Consider the following 12,311-nt stretch of genomic DNA (forward strand, 5'->3'; position numbering starts at 1 on the left):
CTTCACCGTTGATTTTGAAACTTATCTATCTAACCATCTCTATTAAATTAAATAATTAATCCATGATGGTCATGGACCACTTTTGTAAAGGCATTTTTAATTACAAGCAATACATGGCTTCGGTCATACAAAAGCAATTTTGGTTACAACCAAACGAAACCCTGAAAAATGAGGGAGCTTTTCTTCCTGCACCGTGGTTTTTTTTTTTTTTTAAATATATTTTACGAATTAATTTAAAATTAATGATCCATGAAAGACTTAGTTCTATGACTTTCACGTTATTAGCACGACACTTTAACCAACCAAGCTAATAAGTCAATCATGTTATAAAATAATTAATGTCGCTATATATAACACTAAATTTTTTAATGTATATTTAATGCACATATAGGTTTACATAATAAATTTTACGACAATTAATTTTGATCTAATAATTAATTTTTTGACATATATAAATTTTTATTAAATCTATGATTTTTATTTAAAATTTATATATAAAAAAAATACATTATTAGATCAAACTTAATTGTAATAAGATTAAAATCAGAAATCTACTTAATGTAATAATTAGCAAAAACTATAATTAAATTTATTAAAAAAACATTAATTTTTTAAATTTTTTTAAAAAAATCTAGGGGATACGGATTTGCAATCCCTAAGAATCATAGGGATTGAAAATTCTTATGAATTCGTATAAATCACACAGATTGTGAATTCATATAAATCACACGGATTGTGAATTCGTATGTTTATTAGCAGTTATAATTTTGAAAAATTGGAAAAAATATTGGGTATAGAAGAAAAAGCCACGGTACAGGAAGAAAAACCCAACATGAGGAACAAAATTGTACTACACTACAAACTGGACTAAGGCCCATTAGCTCATTTACAGTCCAACACTGCTTACTTTCCCGTTTTCCGACTCTATCAATTTCCTCTCATCTCTCGGCCGTTCAATTTTTCAAATGGAGCAAAACCCGCCGTCTCCGGCGGAAGACTCGGCGGCGGCGGCGCCATCCTCCGGCGAAGCAAAACCTTCCCTCTTCCCTCTATTTCCTCTCACAGCCTCCTCCTCTCTCCAAACCACCACCACATCCTCCACTCCCCAATGGCTCAGCAACACCAGCTTCACCACCGACATCTCCGTTATAAACGACGCCGTGGCCTCGCAACTCAACCGCGAAATCACGCAGTCGCCGCCACAAGACGACGAGGACGAAAATCGCGCCCAGGCGAATCCCCTCCCTTCTTCTAGGTACGAGATTCTGGAATCTTCCGAATCGGACGGAGGCGGAAGAGATAGAGAGAGGAAGAAGAGAAAGAAGAGGAAAAAGCGGAAGTGCGATTCGTCTGTGGAGAGAGGCGGATTCCATGGTTTCGGTTCGAGAAAGTCGCGCGTTCGAGCTTGGGCGGATTCGGAGGCCAAAGTTGCCAAGGATTATTACATTGATTCTCACGGAGATCGCGACAATCTCGCGTTCGGATGTATTTACAGGTGTTTTGGATGGAATAATTTGAAATTGAATTGAATCTAATGATATAATGGTCATTCTTACTTCAATTTTGCGAGTGATTTTTTTAGGATTGTGAATGGTTAATGTTTTTGTTTGTGAGTGTGTAGAATGGTGGTGCTTACTTCGGTCCTGTTAGCGCTGTTGATGAATTTATTGGGAGTTAGAATCCAAATGAAGTGTTGTATGTGCATTTTTTATCTGCATGATGCACAATGACTGGGAACCATGGGGTAGTGAATATTTTTGGTTTTGTTAACTATAGAGACAAACTGGTTTTTGGGGTTTAGGATTTGATGAGTATTTGGTTTTGTTTACTATTGAGACAGGCTGGTTTTATAACATTGTTGGGAAATCAAGGGGATAAATACCAGAGAGATTTACATCAATGGATCATGTCAACCATATAAGGGAACAAACCACACCTTAACTCAAAACCTTAAGGCTCTAGTTTATGGGTCTTGCTTTCACTTATTTGATGCTCAACCTTCCCATTCTTACATGATGTTGAACTTCACCTCACACTTGTATTCCAATAGTCTCCGCCTCGAGCGGAAGCCATTATCATCCACAAGTATTTCATGATGATCATTAGAGTTCACATGCTCTATATATTTGCATCGCCACTCTACCCATGGGACACGCCGCTTGAATCCACCACAAGGAACACTTTCGCTATTTTACTCATCCGAGTCGATCACTAAGTCGAACCATCAATTCTGATATCAATTGTTGAAGAAAAAAACACACTCATATCTTTATTGCTCAAAAATCACACAACCAAGAACAAGAGACAACACTATAAACAAAATAGAAAAAGATAACAAATTTGTTTAATGTGGTTCGGGTCCTTACCTCTACATTTACAACTTCAACCTCAACTTATTTAACTTGGTTTGGACCTTCATTCCTACATCCACAATCTCCTTAAAATAAGTTTTTTAGGGCAAGCTGGACAAACTTGTAGACCTTCCCTCAACATGACCCCCTCTTCAGTTTAGGTAATTTTTCTTATCTTAAGAAGATTTATATATAGACCTAGCATCATAATCTTAAAAGAGGAAACAAATATCAAATTTACATGATATATCTTTAATTCTAAAGAGCATCCTAGAAATAAGACTATCCTTTTTTAAATCTCCCAATCTGCTCCACGAGTATTGAATGGTGACACTGGACATGTACTGCCAACTACCTCCATTGGAACACGCCACTTGACTATCATATCATCAGGTAGACTTTCGACACAAAGACCCCACATAGATCCACCTTCATACTGGGAAAATTTACACCAATGGACCATGAGCAACCATATAAGTAAACTTCACACTACACCTTAGTCCAAAACCTTAAGGCTCAGGTTTATGGGTCTTGTCTTCACTTATATGGTGCCTAATCTTCTCATTCTTACACGATGTGAGACTTCACCTTACACTTGTATTCCAATAAATATGTTGCTCTTGTATCAGTTGTTGTTGAACCCTAGTGGCTTCTTTTTTGTTTATTCCTTGGTAATTGGTATGCATTCATTTATATGTATCTGTTAAGAATTGATGTTTTTATTATATTTAGCCGGTTTGGTGATATCTCAATGGGGACTAACGAGGGAGTTTGGGTAGAGGTTCTGAGTTAATGTAGTCAGAAAGTCAAATAAATTGTTGGAGTACAGAAAGAAATGAGGTAGGCAATCAATTTCATTGTTGTTCTCTTAGATGTCAGAAATTTAAGGATTAAATTGATGTGGCCCAAAAATGTAATTTATTTCCTGTTCAGCTTTGACTTCTTATTCATAGGTTGTCCCTGCCTCCCTTTACAAACCGATTATGGGTTCCTGATTATTTTTTTTTTTGTTAAATTTTTGATGAATGACAATTCTTTATAAACACCTTGCAGAATGGATATTGCCCTATACAGGCCTTACAATCCATTGAAACTGTCTGGGCTACATGTTCGAGGTTTGTATTGGTGGAATCGGAGTGGTTCACTATTGGAAAGAGATGGTGATATTGATTCATTGGATGCTAAAATGAAATCTGCTGGTCGTTACTGTTCTGGAAAATACATGGCTTTGGAACGACATAAGAGCTTTAAGCGTATTCGTCTTGTTGCTCCAGAATCGTCTCCTGTCTCTATGCAAGATGAGTTTATACCTTTGTCAGAAACAGATGCCGGGGCATCTCATGGAGCTGTTGACAGTGATTTGGTCTCCAAAACTTCAACATCACTCGAAGAATCTTGGGAAGATGAAACGTTAAACAAAACTAGGGAGTTCAACAAACTAACACGGGAACACCCCCATGATGAAAAAGTTTGGTTAGCTTTTGCAGAGTTCCAAGATAAGGTAGCAGGGATGCAACGTCAAAAAGGTGCTCGCTTGCAAACTCTTGAAAAGAAGATTAGCATTCTGGAGAAGGCAGTTGACCTTAATCCAGACAATGAAGAGATATTGCTTTGCCTTTTGAAAGCTTATCAAATGAGAGACAGCTCGGATGTGCTAATTGCAAGATGGGAGAAGATACTTTTGCAACATTCCGGAAGTTATAAGTTATGGAGAGAATTCTTGCACACTGTTCAGAGAAATTTCTCCAGATTTAAGGTTTCAGAGGTTAGGAAGATGTATGCACATGCAATTGAAGCTCTATCTGCTTCATGCAGCAAGCACTCTAGGCAGGTTCTCAATTTTATGCTTTATCCACTTTTTTTTATTTTGTCCGCAAAAGTGAATATTGTTCATCTATTTTTAATGTATTTTCTATAAAGGGAATAATCTGATCCCTTATTTAGTTGCACGATAATATAAATAGGGAGAGAGAAAACTGAGGAAGGGATCCTGTTCGCTGAACAACTACTTTTCTTTAATTTTGTTCTTCCCTCTTAAAGTGGTTGGAAGGCAAGGGAATTAATTGGCTGATAATAAAATCTTATGTACTTCATTTTTATCTATGCACTGTATGAACAAACAAAATTGAATTTCCATTTTTGTTTATATTTTGGAGGTGTATAAATTAGTTACTTAATACATCAGAGGTCATGAAGTTGCTATATGTAGAACTTAACAATTTAAAATCATTTGCATGACCTGTTTTCACTTTTGAATTTCATATGTCATGTGAATATTTTGGAAGTTCCTGAAATAGTTCTAAAAAAGGAAGAAAAATTTGTTTTTTGCAGGTTCTTCAAGCTACTGATCCTTCTTCACCAGATCCTGTATTTGTTCAGTTAGAACTTGGTCTTGTGGATATATTTCTAAGTCTTTGCAGATTTGAGTGGCAGGCTGGTTATAGAGAATTGGCCACATCTTTATTTCAGGCTGAAATAGAGTTTAGTTTGTTTTGTCCTCCTTTGCTGCTCACTGAGCAGAGTAAACACAGACTATTTGAGCATTTTTGGAACAGTGGTGGTGCTAGAGTTGGGGAAGAAGGGGCTCTCGGTTGGTCCGCATGGTTGGAGAAAGAGGAGGAAACTAGGCAAAAAGTTATGAATGATGAGCTCTCGCGTGAAAATGAAGGTGGTGGTTGGACTGGTTGGTCAGAACCATGGTCTAAAGATAATGAGGGTATTGTCAATGTTGAAAATGAAACCATCAATGATGTGGTTATGGAGGATATTCAAGATGAAGAGGAATACAAAGAAGTTGAGCCAGAAGTTGATACTGAAAATTTGCTGAAGATGCTAGGAATTGATATGAATGATGGGGATGGTAGCGAAGTTAATGACACTTCGACTTGGATCAAATGGTCAAAAGAAGAGTCCTTTAGAGATTGTGATCAGTGGATGCCTGTTCGCAGGAAATCAGGTAGGATTTTCTCTCCTTGCATTAACTACTATACTTCTCTCTGAATGTATTTTGTGTGTGTGTAATAGGCTTTTCTTGAATTTTGCTTTATTGCTTTGAAATGCAATTAATTTCATTAGAAACAAGCTGCTTATAAAAGTATGCTGATTAACCATGAACAGGTACAACCTCTCTTGCTAACGAAACACACAAAACAGATGAGGATGAACAACTCTTGAGAGTTGTATTGTATGAAGATGTGAATGAATACCTGTTCTCCCTGAGCACAACAGAGGCTCGACTATCTTTGTTATCCCAATTCATTGACTTCTATGGTGGGAAGATGTCTCAATTGTGAGTTTTCTGATGTAGATACCCTTTTGTGCACCCCAGTTGATATAGTGGGAATCAGTTTTCAAAAGCTTGAAAGGATTACTATGTGCTCTAGTATAGTAATTGGCTAGGAGTCCAATGTGCCATAAAGGTTTCAAAATAATCGGTTAACATGATTATTTTACTTTTCATACCTGATGGATATGCATGTGATGATCATGTGTGTTACTAGAGTTACAAGTGCTTTTAATGGCTCCGTCCTTCTGTGGTGGTTTGTGGCTTATACTTATTCGTGTTATGTAAATTAATGCCATTTGTTTTGTCTCTTCTTTCTTCTGTAGGTTTTGCTCAAACAGTCCAACATGGGCTGACAATATCCTTAGTTTGGAGGATCTGCCAGATTCTATGTTAGAGAAGTTGAAATGCATCCATGAAGTTTTGACTAAAACACAGAACAGTCCTACTGGTTACAGTTTTGAATATCTATCAGGAAGTTTCTCGAGGAATGCTGATTTTATGAAATTTATACAGAATGCTGTCTTACTTTGTTTAACCGTTTTTCCACGTAATTACATGTTGGAAGAAGCTGTTCTTATTTCTGAAGAGCTTTATGTTACAAAAATGAATTCTTCTGGTATGGTTACACCATGTCGATCTTTAGCAAAATCTCTTCTAAAAAGTGATCGACAGGTATTCATTTTCCTTGCTCCTTTCTGTAACATAAATAAATGTGTTTTTAAAAAATCTTTAGTGTCTACAACTATAACTATTCAAATATTGTGATATATCTAAATTGATATTTAGTTTATTAGATTTACTATCGAACTGGAAGCAGATAAATGTTACAGATGAAAACATAATGATTTCACCTTTCAATGTTTCTGTAACCTAATTTTTTTTTTGCAAGTGTTTAACTAAAATTTTAATTGAAAATAATCTTCCCCATGAAACTTTCCAATATATGATTTATTTCTGTTCTGATGATTAAAATTTTATGAAGGTTCTCAAAGAGTGATAAGAGAGGGCCAAATGGAATAATTATGGTTTGTTGTGATGATTTTACTTGAGATAAAATTGTATAGTAGTTACTAGAGAGAAATCCTTGTAGGACAAAAAATAATTATTATCTTATTGGATACCCCTCATATATGGAGAGCAAACATAGTCAAGCTGTACAGGTTTTAAAAATTAGAAGAGAACAAGATGCCAATGGGGACAATTTTTATGCATGAGCTTAAAATACAGCTGAGGTATCTAGAAGGCTAGAATTAGATGGTAGCTTGCGGCTATTCTCTCATTTATTAGGAAATGATTGAACGACTGTTTTTTATTGGAGTAACATTTGCTTATGATGCTATTTATCTTATTCTTTATTCTTTGTCATAATATTTCTTTTTGTTTTTTGGGTTATTTTAGGATGTATTGCTATGTGGTGTATATGCACGAAGAGAGGCTACTTATGGTAACATTGATCACGCAAGAAAAGTGTTTGACATGGCATTGTTATCTGTAGAAGCGCTTCCTGTTGTATGTATTGATTTCCTGCTTCAATGTCTCTTTCTATTTTTGGAGATTTTCTTTTGTACCTCTTTTTGTGTGGCAATTTGAAACACATGCTACCCTTAGGTTGGAGCACAATTTTTACTTTTAAGGAGTTTTGTGTGGTACAACACTTGATTTTTGATATAAGGTTTTAGGCATTTTGCATGTATTTGGTTTTAAGCATATGACCTATTTAATAGGATATCTCTAACAAATATGTTGATGGATTGGGCAACTTTGTTCTATTGAATTTCTCTTTTTCTGTTGATTGTTTTCTGTTTTGTTATTTTGTTTAGGATTCCCTGACCTCCTTTATCCTTTTGATTTTTGTCTCTTTATAACATTTTTTTAAGGAAGAAAAGATACAAGAAGTATGGATGATTGCTTTTTATCTCCTTTTGAGAAAACACTAAAACAACAATTTGTGTGTGTGTGCATGTGTGTTTTTAAACTTAGTTATTATACATTTTTTTAAAAAGAAATGTTATAATTAAACTTTTAAAAAAGAACAAACTAACTGGCCCTTTATTTTTAAATTAAATAAATTTAATACAGTTTATGTCACAATTCTGCCTGAAGTTTTATTCTTTTTCATAATTGCATTCTTTCACTTTAATGGAGTAGGAACTACAGTCCAGTGCTCCTCTTCTATATTTCTGGTATGCTGAGGTGGAGCTTGCAAGTACTGCTAATGATCGTGAATCTTCATCTCGTGCAATACATATATTATCATGCTTAGGAAGTGGCACAAAGTACAACCCATTTAAAAGTCAAGCATCAAGTTTGCTACTGCTTAGAGCACATCAAGGATTTAAAGAAAAATTGAGAACAGTATGGTCATCTTGGGTTCGTGGCATAATAAATGACCAGTCTGTAGCTCTAATATGTTCTGCTGCATTGTTTGAGGAGCTAACCACTGGATGGGATGTGGGCATTGAAGTTTTGAATCAAGCTTTTTCAATGGTGCTTCCAGGTTATGTCTCTTCAGTAATTGATCTTCTTTTAGAAAACATGGGACCTTTAAGACAAGTGTGATTTTATTTTAAAGTTCAAGTAGACATTCTTTATTTTTCTTAGCATTGCCCAATCTTCCCCTCAACGGTCTTCTTTGTCATTTGTTGACAACTGGTGACAACTGTAATTTTACTATTCAGGCATCCAAAACTTCCAAGTCTTCAACATGAATATACTGTTATATTGATTTTTATGAAGAGCCATGTTATAAATCTATGTGTGGTTGATGAAATTTAATCTTTACTGTTACGAAGTATACATGGTTTTTGAACTTGTATCGATCTCATTAATTATGATTTTAATTGGAATAAGTATGCTCACCTACCATAGGCATGCTGCTAGGAATTGATATTTGTTGTATCTTGATGCATGTTGCATGCCTATTTCTCCTAATAAATGTCATGATATTTCAGTTTGACCTATAGACACATGGATAGATTTACAATATATGTTTTTTGTATCTTTGATGGAAAGGAATTTAACATGATTGAAATTGAAACATGGTATATAATAAATAAAATTTCCATTGGCTCAGAAACACACAGGAAGTACAATATCATGTACTAAAATGCTCTGATATAGTTTCCTGTAGAAGCAGTTTGTACTGTCACCAGTCTTTGTTGCTGCATATTTGGTACTTATGATGTCTATCTAATACTTGCAACCTGCAGAACGAAGAAGTCAAGGTTATCAGCTTGAATTTTTGTTTAATTATTATATAAAGATGCTTCAAAGACATCAGAGACAATCAAGTCTGATGAAAGTTTGGGAGTCCATCTTGCATGGCCTCCAGATATATCCCTTCAGTCCTGAACTTCTAAAAGATGTAGTGGAGGTCGGCCATTATTACACTACATCTAATAAATTGCGGTGGATTTTAGATGACTGTTGTTATAAGTACGTTCCTTGTCCATATGGCTTCTGATTTTATTTTAAAATGTCATGGTTTGATTTGACAGAAATTTCAAGACAAAATAACAATGGAAGAGTTTAAACTCAAAAGATTTTAAAATGATTTCTTACCAGGGTCAACAAGCCCAAGTTAATTGTCATTTCTTAGGGAAGATGTAGACCATTAATGAAAATCTGTAACTTTTATCCCACAAGTGAATTTAAGTTTAAAGTTAATCTGATGTTACTAATGTGATGTATGTTTCAAATTTATAAAAAAATGACATCTGCTTCAAAAACTATTCTAGGATTTTGATGGGAAATATAAAGTGAAGCTTTTTTTCTTCCTGTCATATTTTGTTTTGATCCCAAAGGAAGTGGAACCCCTTCCAAGGTAGTCTGCTTTCGCTTCCCAACATTTGATGAAAATGAAAAATGGGGTTCGTTAATAATTTTTTTTAGTTTTTTCCTTCTAAGCATTACCGTGATGTTGCAAAGAGTGCACGTGGAGTGAAAACTCTAGAAGGTTTTGCACATCAAGAAGAGAAATGAAATGTCGTAGCTTCGTAAATAAGAAGTTCTGTTTCTGAAATTAATTGACCCCTATCTGTTACATTTTTTCTTCCCCTCTCCCCTTGTTTTAGGTTCTAAGTCATCTGTTTCTCCTCTTTTAATGGCAGCAATATTTTATTTGTTCTACTGATATACAAATCTCTTCTTTTATGAAATAAATATTGTATGTCCTCTTATTTAAGGATGCATATTTCCTTTTTATTACTGTTACAGTTTCACATGTATGGTAATTTCAAATGTTCTAGTTGGTTTATGCAAATTTTCTCTTATATAAGCTCAGCAATAATTTTGTAGGAAACCATCCGTAGTTCTCTGGCTTTTTGCGTTGTCATACGAAATGTTTAAAGGTGGTTCACACCACAGAATCCGTGGATTGTTTGAAAAGGCATTGAGTAATGACGGGCTTTGCAGCTCAGTTTTGTTGTGGCGTTGCTACATTATGTTTGAGATGGAAATTGCACATGATCCTTCTGCAGCTCGACGTGCTTTCTTCCGGGCTATCCATTCCTGCCCCTGGTGAGAACTATGTTTTAAATGACTGAATGATATTTCCTTAGTAAATTGATTTTGCCACAGTCGAGGCTGAAAACAATTCACTTATGGATGTGATGGGGCTTTGATTTCTAGTTCTAATTCTCACAAAAATGTTCCCTCTCCTATTGTTATTATATCATCATCATCATTACTAATCTTAATACTCATACCAGGTCAAAAAGGCTATGGTTGGATGGTTTTCTCAAGCTGAACTCTGTCCTTACTGCAAAAGAGCTATCTGATCTACAGGAAGTCATGCGTGATAAGGAACTGAATCTGAGAACTGACATATATGAGATCCTTTTGCAAGAGTCATGACATTCGCTCTCCCACTGCTGCTAGAATCCGACTGTGTAAGATAGGTCCATGATGCAAGATTCATAGCATTGGACTTGTATGTAAGATAGGTACATGATGTATATTGTGCTTCCATATAGCCTATGTGAGAAAAAAAATCTTGATATAGAAATTGTCACTCATCTTTTAGATTAGTATGATTACTGCAAAAACAGCATACATAATCCTATATTTTTAATTAAAATTTATAAGAGACTAGCTTTTACAAGAATGAAATATATTCAATAAAAATTTGGAGAAGGATGCTGAATAGTAGGAGGTACTAGCAAGTGTTAGGGTTGGCTTAGACTTCCTTCTAATTGTACATCAGTAAATAATACGAAGTAGAGTGACCAGTAGTAACACTGAATAAAAGAAGGCAACACTACACGCACATATGCTTACAATAGTGCATCATCATGTCATAATTAATGATAGATGGTTTAAGGCTGGAATGAGATTGTTTTCAGATAAGAGTGATGTGATGATATGAAAAGAAACTTGTTTGATTGAAATATGAAAGGGAGATAGAAAATGTTTGCATGACAAAAAATAATGCTACTAAAGTGTTAATATGACAGCCTGATATATACATTCATAGATTATTATAAATAACTAATAAATCAATTTCTGTACATGCACAAATAATGCATGTCACGTATTCTTAGGGTTAGGCAACAATTTCTTTGATTATTCTTTAACACAATGATTACAAAATGTTTGAATGGCCAGTGACAAGGAATTAAAAAAACATTGAATTAAAACAAAAATAAACTAACTAATTTTCAATACACAGACTATCATCTATTCTATGTCTTCAGGAAAAAAAAAACCCATCTATTTTATGTGTTTTTTTTTAAAAAAAATCTAACAACCAAGATGATCAGGTGGAAGGTGCTTCATGTGGAAGAATGTTGTGTCCTGGATATGAAGAGTAATAATTTCAATTATATCTTCATCATACAACAAAAGATGACACGTAAAACTCCTAGTTGGGAACAAGAATTAAAAATTAACAATAACATTTTAAAATAAACTGATAAGGGAGGAAGAAAAAGTCTTAGACATTGTCCATAATAATTAATTATTTCATTCAACATTAAACTTATAAAACATTATATTTGGTGTTAGAAATATGCCTATTTTTTTTTTCAGAAAACGAAATTACTAATATATATATATATATATATATATATATATATATATATATATATATATATATATATATATATGTATATATACCTTTTTTTTATATAAAGTAATATTTTATCAAGTTACAACTTCAATTTCTTAAAATTCATCAAGGATATAACTTGATAAGAAAAACTCTTAAGAAAAAGTGTGTTAATAAATTCTTGTAGAGTTTACCAATATATTGTTTTTAGAAGAAATATTTAGCAAATTATAACTTTGGTTTTCTTAAAGTACGCTTAAGATGTAATTTGTTAAAATATTTATTCTAAAAACAATTAGGTATGTTAGTAAATTTCTTTAAAAACAAATATATTAACACTAATCAATTATATATGGTTAAAATGAGTGAGATAACGTATACATGACTACAAAAGAATTTCTCTTAGAGAGGGAGAACATGACCACCTTCTTTTCAATACCATGATTGACATAAAATCATCAGATCAGAATGTTGGAAACCCGCTGTTGACTTGCAAAAACAGCCATCGAAATCCTAGTATTAGGCTTTTTTTACCATTCGGGTACAATCCCCCCCCACCCCCCTTAACATCTATTATGATTTATTATTATTTTTTTAATTGAAGTTGTACGATTTTAATGTAATTTTT

The 12,311-nt window shown here is 34.0% G+C and overlaps 1 protein-coding gene across 2 annotated transcripts; it reads left to right on the top strand.

Moving 5' to 3' along the window:
• The first annotated feature begins 901 nt into the window (after positions 1 to 901).
• Positions 902 to 10,642, top strand: LOC100812285 (nuclear exosome regulator NRDE2). 2 transcript variants are annotated; one of them, XM_003533259.5, is made up of 10 exons: positions 904 to 1,495; positions 3,405 to 4,182; positions 4,683 to 5,307; positions 5,469 to 5,640; positions 5,961 to 6,309; positions 7,036 to 7,146; positions 7,786 to 8,134; positions 8,847 to 9,072; positions 9,934 to 10,155; positions 10,347 to 10,642. In XM_003533259.5, the coding sequence occupies exons 1-10, from the start codon at positions 966 to 968 to the stop codon at positions 10,489 to 10,491; spliced, it is 3,507 nt and encodes a 1,168-aa protein (XP_003533307.1). In that variant the 5' UTR covers positions 904 to 965; the 3' UTR covers positions 10,492 to 10,642. The 2 variants fall into 2 exon arrangements, with proteins under 2 accessions (XP_040860915.1, XP_003533307.1); XM_041004981.1 differs by lacking the exon at positions 10,347 to 10,642 and having other exon boundaries at positions 902 to 1,495; positions 9,920 to 10,157.
• The last annotated feature ends 1,669 nt before the right edge of the window (positions 10,643 to 12,311 follow it).

Source organism: Glycine max, chromosome 9 (assembly GCF_000004515.6).
Source record: "Glycine max cultivar Williams 82 chromosome 9, Glycine_max_v4.0, whole genome shotgun sequence".
Taxonomy (NCBI): domain Eukaryota; kingdom Viridiplantae; phylum Streptophyta; class Magnoliopsida; order Fabales; family Fabaceae; genus Glycine; species Glycine max.